The sequence below is a fragment of the Nycticebus coucang genome, chromosome 14, assembly GCF_027406575.1.
Source record: "Nycticebus coucang isolate mNycCou1 chromosome 14, mNycCou1.pri, whole genome shotgun sequence".
NCBI classification, from domain to species: domain Eukaryota; kingdom Metazoa; phylum Chordata; class Mammalia; order Primates; family Lorisidae; genus Nycticebus; species Nycticebus coucang.
In genome coordinates this window covers 67094955-67107389 of record NC_069793.1, presented here as the reverse complement: position 1 = coordinate 67107389, position 12435 = coordinate 67094955, and the positions used below count along the sequence as shown (strand labels likewise).

The 12435-nt window shown below is 41.9% G+C and overlaps 1 protein-coding gene and 1 pseudogene across 4 annotated transcripts in view; one reads left to right on the top strand and one right to left on the bottom strand.

Annotated features, from left to right (window-relative positions):
- Positions 1-12435, top strand: part of C2CD3 (C2 domain containing 3 centriole elongation regulator) — a 163218-nt gene that overhangs the window by 80713 nt on the left and 70070 nt on the right. For all 4 annotated transcript variants that reach the window (XM_053560620.1, XM_053560619.1, XM_053560621.1 and 1 more), the window contains exons 22-23: positions 602-691; positions 10199-10801. In XM_053560620.1, the coding sequence (XP_053416595.1) occupies positions 602-691; positions 10199-10801 (693 nt within the window). The remainder of the gene's footprint in view (positions 1-601; positions 692-10198; positions 10802-12435) is intronic.
- LOC128564801 (heterogeneous nuclear ribonucleoprotein A1-like) lies at positions 6087-7152 on the bottom strand (annotated as a pseudogene).

The window sequence follows — 12435 nt, the reverse complement described above, 5'->3', positions numbered from 1 at the left end:
AAAGGTCTGTAGGAAATCATTATCACAGTTTTGGAACTTTTCTGTGTGCTTGAAATTTTTTCAAAATAAAATATTTAATTAAAAATATGATTTTGAGTGGGCCAAGCGCTGTGGCTCATGCCTGTAATCCTAGCACTCTGGGAGACTGAGGCAGGTGGATTGCCTGAGCTCATGAATATGAGACCAGCCTAAGCCAGAGCAAGACTTCATCTCTAAAAATAGCCAGGCATTATGGTAGGTGCCTATAGTCCCAGCTACTTGGGAGGCTGAGGCAAGAGAATCGCTTAAACCCAGGAATTTGAGGTTGCTGTGAGTTTTGAGACAGTACTCTACTGTACCAAGAGCAACAAAATAAGACTCTGTCTCAGGAAAAAATAAATAAATAAATAATTTTGAGGGTGTTCACACTAGTAGGTATACAGTAAATGTTAGTGTTCCTTTTCCTTCTCATCTTCTTCCCTAGAGATACGTGAGCAAGATAATCTCTAATGCTTTTTTCCATGCTGAAATTCAATAAGTGTAAATGTGGATACACTGTCAGTACAACCACCTTGGTCAGTAGAACACCAGATAATTTTTTTTTCTGGTCTTGATTTAACAGCTGGTGATATTGCCAGTATTCAATCATGCAAAGATTACCTGCTTGGAATAGTGAAAGTTCCAACAAAAGAACTGCTGGTCAAGAGATCTGGTAAGGATCCTAAATTATCACTTTCTAATTCTAACCTTTTCCATTCATTTCCCTATAAGAGGTCATTCGTCTGTCTCCTTTGCTAGATTTCCCCCAAAAATACAGTCCCCTTAGCCGGGCGTTGTGGTGGGCGCCTGTAGTCCCAGCTACTCGGGAGGCTGAGGCAAGAGAATCGCTTGGGCCCAGGAGTTGGAGGTTGCTGTGAGCTGTGTGAGGCCACGGCACTCTACCGAGGGCGGTAGAGCGAGACTCTGTCTCTACAAAAAAAAAAAAATACAGTCCCTTAACACAGCTTCTGAACTTTCTCAGCTACCTCAAAGGTTTTCTCAAAAGCATTTGTGGTATATGTATACCATGGAATACTATGCAGCCTTAAAGAAAGATGGAGACTTTACCTCTTTCATGTTTACATGGATGGAGCTGGAACATATTCTTCTTAGTAAAGTATCCCAAGAATGGAAGAAAAAATACCCAATGTACACAGCCCTACTATGAAACTAATTTGGGACTCTAACATGAAAGCTATAACCCAGCTACAACTTAACAATAGGGGCAAGTGGGAAAGGGGGGGGTGGGTAGAGGGAGGGGAATCGGTGGGATCACACCTGTGGTGCATATTACAGGGGTATTTGCGAAACTTGGTAAATGTAGAATATAAATGTTTTGGCACAGTAACTGAGATAACGCCGGAAAGGCTATGTTAACCACTGTGATAAAAATGTGTCAAATGGTTTATGAAGTGAGTGTATGATGCCCCATAATCATATCATTGTATACAGTTATGATTTAATAAAAAAATTAAAAAAAAAAAAAAAAAAAAAAAAGCATTTTAAGTCTTCTCCTGGTCATTCCAAAGTTCTGCTAATAAAACAAAGAGGCTCAAAACATTGTACTATCATCCTTCTCTAGCTAAGATGTTGATGATGGTGGTAATTGTGATGAAGAATATGGCAAATATCCATTATGTTATATAGTACTTTGTAAAATCTTTTCTTTTTTTTTTCTTTTTTTTTTTTTTCACAGCTCACAGCATCCTCCAACTCCTGGGATTAAGTGATTCTCTTGCTTTAGCCTTCCAAGTGGCTGGGACTACAGGTGCCTGCCACAATACTTGGCTATTTTTTTGGTTATAGTTGGCAGGCCCAGGCTGGGTTCAAACCCACCAGCTCCGGTGTATGTGGTTGGTGCCCTAGCCACTGAGCTACAGGTGCCAAACTGCACTTTATAAAATATTTTCTCAGATCTTGTTTCAGCCTCATGATAACCCTGCCTGACAAGGTTAGAGGATCTTACTATTTTCATTTGACAAATAACAAAACTTAGGCTAGGAGAAATTAAGTGATTTGCCAAAACCACACATCCAGTGAGTGGAGGCCTTGAAATCAAATCCCAATTCACCTATTATTTTCCACTATACTCTCATCTCTCATTAAAGAGGGACTATGATATTGGATAAAGGCCCAAAAGAAAAGATACAACCCCAAAGCAGTCTGGAAATATTGAAAATTACTAGTAGCTGGATGATCTTAACCAAGAGATTTGAACCCTCTAAGCCCTAGTTTTCTTGTCTCATGGATGCAGACAGTTAATCCTGATAAGTTCTACAAGGTAATAATTGATAAAATTGGTTATAAAAAGTACCTAACACATTATAGGTATACTGTAATTGTTAGTTCTGGTTTTCTCACCCATCTTCTTCCCTAGGATTGTGTAATCTAGTTTCTAGAATTCTATCATACATCTCGCAATTTAGTTGTGAATTAACATTTGAGCCAACACCCTGATAAAATGGTGCTGTATATGTGCCTGCCAAAGAAAAGTCTGTACAACTTGATATGGGATTCAGTCTTACTTCTGTCACTTGCTGTTTGTGATCTAGAACAAATTATTTCATTTCTCAGATCCACAGTTTCCCTCAATTACATAAATGGAAATAATAAGATCTATTTCACAAGATGATTTGGAAGCATTCCAAATAATTATACATGTGAAAGATCCAACAGGGCTGGATACATAGGATACCTCAGTTTCCTTCCTTCTGTAATTTAATATAGTTTCTCAGGGGACAGGCACCATCTGGGAAATCCCACCTCTACAAATTAAAATTAGCCCCATTAGGGCCATGCATAGTAGCTCATACCTGTAATCCCAGCACTTTGGGAGATCAAGGCGGAAGGATCACTTGAGGCCAAGAGTTTAAGACCAGCTGTGGCAACATAGCAAGAGCCTCACCTCTACAAAAAATAAAATACATAGCCAGGCATGGTGTTGATTACCTGTAGTTCCAGCTACTCAGAAGGCTGAGTCATGAGGATCACTTGAACCTAGGAGCCCAAGATTGCAGTGGGCTATAATGATGCCCCTGCATTCTAGTTTGGACAATAACACAAGACCACATCTCAAAAAAATAAAGTAAAAAAATTTTTAAAGATGGGCGGTGCCTATGGCTCAGTCGGTAAGGCGCCGGCCCCATATACTGAGGGTGGCGGGTTCAAGCCCGGCCCCGGCCAAACTGCAACCAAAAAATAGACGGGCGTTGTGGCGGGTGCCTGTAGTACCAGGTACTCGGGAGGCTGAGGCAAGAGAATTGCTTAAGCCCAGGAGTTGGAGGTTGCTGTGAGCTGTGTGAGGCCACGGCACTCTACCGAGGGCCATAAAGTGAGACTCTGTCTCTACAAAAAAAAAAAAAAAATTTTTTAAAGAAATAAACGTAAGTTTAATTTAAAAATAAACTTTGTACATATAAACCTTTCAGACAATTTGGGATCTGTTATTGACCTTTGTATTCAGAGTTATTCTAAAGTGAACATTCTATTTATTTTCCTCCCACCAATAACTTTAGTTACAGAATCATGGAGGTAACCATCTAATTAAGCAGTTTTTAATTTTAATAGATTTAGAAGATACAATTTTTTTTTTAATTTTTACATGGATGAATTGTATAGTGGAGAAGTTTAGGTTTAATGTACCCATCACCTGAACAGTGTACATTGTACCCAATAAATAATTTTTTTTTTTTGAGTCTCACTTTGTCACTGCTGGTAGAATGCTGTGGCATCATAGCTCACAGCAACCTCAAACTCCTGGGTTCAGGGTGGCACCTGTGGCTCAGTGAGTAGGGCACCAGCTCCATATACCGAGGGTGGCAGGTTCAAACCCGGCCTCAGCCAAACTGTAACAAAAAATAGCCGGGCATTGTGGCGGCGCCTGTAGTCCCAGCTACTTGGGAGGCTGAGGCAAGAGAATCGCCTAAGCCCAAGAGCTGGAGGTTGCTGTGAGCTGTGGTGCCATAGCACTCTATTGAGGGTGACAAAGTGAGACTCTGTCTCTAAAAAAAAAAAAAAAAACTCTTGAGCTCAAGCAATTCTTTTGCCTCAGCCTCCCTAGTAGCTAGGAGTACAGGTGCCCGTCACAATGCCCAGCTATTTTTTTTTAGCAGGCCTGGGCCAGGTTCAAACCCACCAGCCCAGGAGCATGTGGCCGGCGCCCTAACCACTGAGCATGGGCACCCACTGCAATAGATAATTTTTCATCCCACTCTTTCCTCTTATTTCCCCCACTTCTGAGTCTCCAGTGTCCATTATGTCACTCTGTATGACATATGACCGGCTATGCCCATTGCTCAGCTCCCACTTAAAAGTGAGAATATGTGATATTTGGTTTTTGGTTCCTGGGTTACTTTACTTAGGTTAATGTTCTCCAGTTCCTTTCAAGTTGCTGCAACAGATGGCTAGTGCTTCCTCCAGAGCTTCTGCCTCCAAAATTTTAATGGCTGCCTGAGAAGTATTTCCTGGCATACATATATACCAAATTTTCTTTATCTCTCCTTGGTTGGTGAGCACTTAGGTTGGTTCCTTATCTTTGCAATTGTGAATTGTGCTGCAGTCATATAGGTGCAGGTGTCTTTTTTATAAAATGACTTCTTTTCCTTTGGGTAGATCCCTACCAGTTCTTTAATGCTGAAATGATGTGAAATTTGGGTCTACATGCATGCATGCATTTTCTAGACATAGTATCTTTCATTACAGCCAAAAGCTCTCTGACCAAAAAATGTTAAGAACCACTAGGTTGTAGGAAAACTAACACCTGGAGATGAGAAATTACTAGCTTTTTCTTTCTTTGGGATACCACACCATCTCTCTGCTCTTTTCTCCCTGCGGCTTCTCACTCTCTTTTCTCTCCTCTCAATGTCTCTCTTCTAAAATACAAAATCAACTTATACTTTTATACCCTAAAAGAAATTATTAAAACCATAGCTTCTTAGTCTGTCCAAGCTAAGGAAAGGAATTTTATTTTATTTTTTTTATTTTATTTTTTTGGCCAGGGTCAGGTTTAAACCCTATATGGGGTCAGCGCCCTACTCCTTGAGCCACAGGCGCCACCCTAGGAAAGGAACTTTATAGATCAAAAATTTCAACCTCCTGGCGGCGCCTGTGGCTCAGTCGGTAAGGCGCCGGCCCCATATACCGAGGGTGGCGGGTTCAAACCCAGCCCCGGCCAAACTGCAACCAAAAAATAGCCGGGCGTTGTGGCGGGCACCTGTAGTCCCAGCTACTCGGGAGGCTGAGGCAAGAGAATCGCTTAAGCCCAGGAGTTGGAGGTTGCTGTGAGCTGTGTGAGGCCACGGCACTCGACTGAGGGCCATAAAGTGAGACTCTGTCTCTACCAAAAAAAAAAAATTTCAACCTCCTTATTTTATAGTCAAAAACTAAAAAGGCCCAGAAAAATTAAATACTTGTCCAGAAGGCATAAATAACCTTAGGTAACCCTTTTAATCTCAAATTAAAAAAAATTTTTTTAAGAGAATTAAATCATTTATTGATTACACGTGATAATTTTAGATACACAAGCTTCATTCTCATCTGTAATTTCATCTGGTACCATTATTCAATGTAGATATATTGCATAGGATATGCCAACAATCACCTTTATAACCAATAATTCCATGATTTTCCTTGGATGACCGCTTTAAATGGTGAGCTTCAGGTCACAATAGTAACCCTCAGTTCAACTACACCAAGGTTTCTGAAGACAATGGCTTCTTCACCCAAACAGGTTGTAAATGAATTTCAAATAGAACCTGGCATCACCCTGAAGGAATTTTAGCTTCACACTTTTGGAAAGTTTACCAAAATGGCTTCAGAGTAGACTAACTTTACACAGCACATTTAAAGAAAAAAAAAAGACACATTTATTCAGCGTCATGATCAGACTATTACATTTAGCAATCAACAGCATGGGTGCAAAAAAAAAAATCTATTTAAAACCCTTTGTTGGAATGCTTTACTTAAAATAACCTGTTATACAATTAGTCACAAATACAGTGCTCGAGTTTTTTATCCATACACATGAGTATTGTCTAAAACATGTCTTCTTTGTAGCAGCTAGACCCTGCCACCACTGTGCTTGGCTGAGTTCACAAATCTGTTGTAACCTGTAGCTTCCCTGTCACTTCTCTGGCTCTCCTCTCCTGCTAAGCTTTGTTTCCTGGGAATAATTAAAACCTTCTGCCACTGCCATAGCTACTGCTGCTACTGGAACCACCATAGCCACATGGGTTTCGTGGTTTGGCAAAGTATTGGTCACCACCACCATAAGGGCCAGAGCTTCTGCCTCCAAAATTTCCTCCTTTCATGGGTCCAAAATTTGATGACCAATTGTTGTAACTGCCAAAATCATTGTAACTTCCACCACCTCCAAAATTGCTGCCATCATTACCAAATCCATTGTAGCCATCCCCACTGCCACCAAATCCACCACCACCAGAGCTGCCACCAAAGCCACCACAACCATTGAAGTTTCCTCCATGGCCGAAGTTGTCATTTCCACCAAAACCACCTCCACGACCCCCACCAAAATTTCCAGAACCACTTCGACCTCTTTGGCTGGACAAAGCACTAGCCATCTCTTGCTTTGACAGGGCTTTTCCTTACTTCACAGTTGTGGCCATTCACAGTATGGTATTTCTGAATGACAATCTTATCCACAGAATCATGGTCATCAAACGTAACAAAAGCAAAGCCCCTCTTCTTGCCCCTGCCTCGGTCAGTCATGATTTCAATCAATTCATTTTTCCTATACTGTTCAAAATAGTCTCTTAAGTGATGTTCTTCAGTATCTTCTTTAATGCCACCAACAAAGATCTTTTTCACAGTTAAGTGGACACCAGGTCTTTGAGAATCTTCTCTGGAAACAGCTCTCTTTGGTTCCACAACTCTTCCATCCACCTTGTGTGGCCTTGCATTCATTGCTGCATCCACCTCCTCCACGGTGGCGTATGTGACAAACCCAAAGCCCCTGGAGCGCTTGGTGTTTGGATCTCTCATTACAACGCAGTCTGTGAGCGTTCCCCATTGCTCAGAATGGCTCCTCAGACTCTCATGAGTCGTTTCAAAGCTCAACCCTCCAAAGAATAGTTTCTGCAGCTGTTCAGGCTCTTTAGGAGACTCTGACTTAGACATGACAGCAGTGGGAAGAGAGACTTTAACGACGCTTCCTTGGCAGTGTCCACAGGCAGAAAGGAGTAAGATAACGAATGTATCTGCCAGCCTACCTTCGGCCTCAAATTAAAATTTAAATTGATCTCAATAAACCTAAATCTTTTTTATTTTTAAAGTATAATTAATAAGACCTTTCTCAGAAAATATAGCATTTCAATTCTGAAATCCAAAAATCTCTGAAAAACAAAAAAAAATTTTTTTTTTTTTTTTTTTTTTTTTTTGCAGTTTTTGGTTGGGGCTGGGTTTGAACCCACCACCTCCGGCATATGGGGCCGGTGCCCTACTCCTCTGAGCCACAGGCACCACCCAAAAAACAAAAAATTTTTATTAACTTATTCAGCAGCCAAATATGACCTCAGATGACATGAAATTTAGGCAACTACCTATTTATATAGTTTTATTTATTTGTATTTATTTTATTTATCTTTTTTTTTTTGAGACAGAGTCTCAAGCTGTTGCCCTGGGTAGAGTTCCATGGTGTCACAGCTCACAGCAACCTCGAACTCTGGGGCTTAAGCGATTCTCTTGCCTCAGCCTCCCAAGTAGCTTGGACTACAAGTGCCCACCATTATACCCAGCTATTTTTTTGTTGTTGTTGTTGTTGTTGTTGTTGTTGTTGTTGTTGTTGTTGCAGTTGTCATTGTTGTTTCAGCAGGCCCCCGGCCAGCTTCGAACTCGCCAGCCTCAGTGTATCTGGCTGGCGCCCTACTCACCAAGCTACGGGTGCCGCCTATTTATTTATTTATTTATTTTACTTATTTTTAGAGATAGAGTCTCACTTTGTTGCCCTTGGTAGAGTGCCTGGTGTCACAGCTCACAGCAACCTCAAACTCTTGGGCTTACGTGACTCTCTTGCCTCAGCCTCTTAAGTAGCTGGGACTACAGGTGCCCACCACAACACCCAGCTATTTTTTGTTGCAGTTTGGCCAGGGCCAGGTTTGAACCTGCCACCCTCGGCATATGGGGCTGGCGCCCTACTCACTGAGCCATAGGCACTGCCCAACACCCAGCTATTTTTCAGAGACCGGGTCTCACTCTTGCTCAGGCTGGTCTCGAACTTGTGAGTTCAGGCAATTCACCCACCTCGACCTCCCAAGTGCTGGGATTACAAACGTGAGCCACCGCTCCCAGCCTATAGTTTTATTAAAACACACCATGCTGGGCAGCGCCTGTGGCTCAGTCGGTAAGGCGCCAGCCCCATATACCGAGGGTGGTGGGTTCAAACATGGCCCCAGCCAAACTGCAACCAAAAAATAGCTGGGCGTTGTGGCAGGCGCCTGTAGTCCCAGCTACTTGGGAGACTGAGGCAAGAGAATCGCTTAAGCTCAGGAGTTGAAGGTTGCTGTGAGCTGTGTGAGGCCACGGCACTCTACCGAGGGCCATAAAATGAGACTCTGTCTCTACAAAAAAAAAAAAAATAAAAATAACACCATGCCTATTAATTTACACATTGTCAATGGCCACTTTGTTACTACAACAGCATAATTGAATAGTTGTAACAGAGACCATATGATACTAAGCCTAAAATATTAAGTTTTTAAAACCCTGATTTTTTTCCCCCGTTAAATAATCTTACATAATATTCAATTTATGCAATCTTTTGCCCTTCTAGGCTCTGAAAAATCCTAAATTCAGAAACAAATCTTGCCTTATTTCAGAAAAGATAGTGTGAACCTATGCTAGGCAGAACATAGACTTCAGAGCCAGTTAGACCTGAGTTCAAATTCTAGCTTTACCACTCGGCAGCCCTACTAGCTTGGGAAGGTCTCTGAGCTTCCATTTTCTCTTCTATCAGATAGGGATTATTTTCCCATTTACTCCTCAGAGCTTCATAGGGTTTTCAGAGGAATTAAATGAAAAAATATGTGTAGAATTTCTGATACACAATAGATATTTAATAAAGAGTAGTTGTTATTAGGCTCAGTGCCTGTGGCTCAAGCGACTAAGGCACCAGCCACATACACCTGAGCTGGCGAGTTCAAATCCAACCCGTCCAAACAACAATGACGGCTGCAACGAAAAAATGGCCGGGCGTTGTGGCGGGTCCCTGTAGTCCCAGCTACTTGGGAGGCTGAGGCAGGAGAATTGCTTGAGCCCAGGAGTTAGAGGTTGCTGTGAGCTGTGATGCCACGGCACTCTGCCCAGAGCGACAGCCTGAGGCTCTGTCTAAAAAAAAAAAGAATAGTTGTTATTGAAATCTAAAGTCTGGTCCTTGGTATATGTTCTGTAAGTGGCAGTTCTCTTGGTAGAAGACATAGTTCTAGACCCTAGATGTCTGGACACTTTTGTTTCATGCCTTTTCCATCATATTTATAGTACCATAAACTTGACATCTTTAGAGCACTGTCCTTCAAAGCTCTTTCTAACCCGTTATTTCAATTGATAGGCATAACAAATTTGTGTGGTAGACAAGATCAGCATTATGTTCCCCATTGTTATGTAAGGAAATGGAAGCTGTGAAAGATTAATGGTTTACCCAGAATAAACCACTAATTTTGGGCAGAGCCAAGCAGAGAACTCAGGTCTTCTAACTCTTAGCCTTTGTTCTTCCCATCTAATCTCATTGCGTCTCAATAGTCAGATGATATACAAACACTGTCACTAGGGGTACATTTTCTTTTCTTTTCTTTTTTGAGACAGAGTCTCACTATGTCGCCCTCTGTAGAGTACTGTGGTGTCACAACTTACAGCAAAGCTCAAACTCTTGGGCTTAAGAGATTCTCTTACCTCAGCCTCCCAAGTAGCTGGGACTATAGGTGTCCACCACAACACCTGGCTATTTTTTGGTTGTAGTTGTCACTGTTGTTTGGCAGGCCCACGGGGGTTTCAAACCCACCTGCCTCGGTATAGGTGGCTGGTGCCCTAAGCACTGAGCTACGTGCACCGAGCCTAGGGGTACCTTTTCTGTTTTGTCTTGAATCAGGATGATGGAGCCTCTGGGGTAGAGAGTAAGTTAGTTTTCTGATTTTTAAGACAATAATTGAGAATCTTTTTTTCCTCCCATAAGGGATCATAGGATGGTATCCTATCATTTTACCAGAAGATCGGGGCTTGTCTCATGGCTTGGAGCTTATGCAGAAGATTGTGGGTGGCCTGGAGCTTTCGGTTTCCTTCACCCATCCTGGAGATAGAGAACGGGTATTGGAAGCTGCTGAGCTATTGGGCTGGCGCTTTGAGGATAGCCTAAAGGATCTTGTCAAAATGGATGAAGAGAAACCAGCCACTGTCACCATCTCCACCCCAAGGCTGTGGCTTCCCATCCATTGTGTACTGCTTGCTGGCCACAACTGCATCCATAAGAACACATATTGCTACCTTCGTTATAAGCTGTATGATAATGAAGCCTTTTGGACCCCTCTCAAGAAGCCCAGGGAATCTGCAAACAAAAAGCAGGTCATGGTTACTTTCAAAGCATCCAAAAGAGCGGAAGTCACTAGGGGTCCATCACTCCTTTGGTACTTTAGAGAGGAGAGGCTAGAGATCCAAGTGTGGCGAGCTTATGGCAATGATAGTGTGGAGAGGCCCTACCAGATGGACAGCTGGATTGGCTCAGCCTATGTGGACCTGGCTAGACTTGGGGAGAGATCAACAAGAACACTAACTGTTAGTGGTAAGTGAGCAGCCAGGTTCAGCTCTTTTGGTTTGAGCCCCTGTTCTTTGTTAAGTACTGTGTGAGATGCTTTCTCAGACATTATTTTACTTGAACCTCCCAGCAATCCAGTGAGATAGGTATTAGACCCATTTTATGCTCATGAAAATGGAGACTTGGGGGGGTCAGGTATCCTGGCAAGGGTCACAAACTGGTAAGTTTTCTTTTCATTATTGTGTACAAAAGATTAATAATGATTTAGTAGTGCTTCTTGTAACTAAAGAAATTTCAAAAAGAAAGAGGTTCACTGGCTGCTGAAAGGGCATTTATTACCTGGCTGGGCACAGTGGCTCATGGCTGTAATCATAGCACTCTGGGAGACCAAGGTGGGAGCATCACTTGAGCTCAGGAGTTTGAGATTGCAATGAGCTGCAATGACACCACTGTACTCCAGCCAGGGCAAAAGAATAAGACTCTCAAAAAAAGTTGGGGAGGGGGGACATTACCTGATCTTAGTATCTTGGTGGGGTAAAAAGATCTAAGAACTGATGCTGAGCCAAATTCATCAGGTTTTTTGTTTGTTTGTTTGTTCTGAGACAGAGTCTCATTGTGTCATCCTCAGTTGAGTGTCATGGCATCACAGCTCACGGCAACTTCAAACTCCTGGGCTTAAGCAATTGTCTTGCCTCAGCCTCCCAAGTAGCTGGGGCTGTAGGCACCCACCACAGTGCCTGGCTATTTTTTTTTTTTTTTCTGTCGTTGTTGTTGTTTAACAGGCCTGGGCCGGGTTCAAACCCGCCAGCCCTGGTGCGTGTGGCCAGCACCCTAACCACTTACCCACGGGCTCCACGCCAAATTCATCAGTTTTTAGTACCTAACATAGTGCCTAGAACATTGTAAGTGCTTAGTTAATATGTACAAAATAAGAATGAATGGATCTAGGGGACTTTATTTATTTATTTTGTGAGACAGAGTCTCACTGTGTCACCCTCAGTAGAGTGCTGTGGCGTCACACCTCACAGCAACCTCAAACTTTTGGGCTTAAGCGATTCTCTTGCCTCAGCCTCCCAAGTAGCTGGGACTACAGGAACCCATCACAATGCCTGGCTATTTTTTTTTTTTTTTAAAGAGTAGCATATATTTTTATTATACAACATTTTTTAAAAATTTCTTTTCATAGAATACATTTTCATGTTTTCTACAATGGGAAAATAACAGTTTATTACTTATACATTATATTGGTGGACAGATTATTTTAGAACAAGTAAAACACATTTGAGGATTAAGTCTCAGTTTAGAATTGATAGTATTCTGATACATCTGCAAGGGGCATCTAGTCCTTACATGGAACTTCTCTACATTCAGAAGCTCTCCAAGCTTTGCTTCCTAGGATTTAGAAATTCAGAATGTGAGATAGATATCAGTATTTCCTAATTTTAGAGTTTCCCTAGGATATGTAATCATCAGTAGCTGGTATCAACTAAGCAGAGAGGGATTTTTTCAAAAATTAAACCATCTAATTTTCTGCAAAGTCATTATTCATGAATTAACAGTCTTTCCCTTTGTCCCTTATTTCCAGACCAAATATGTAAGTCTGATCATGTGTTGATGGTAATAAAGCTGAAATCTCTTAGACTGATAAATTAAAAGGCAAA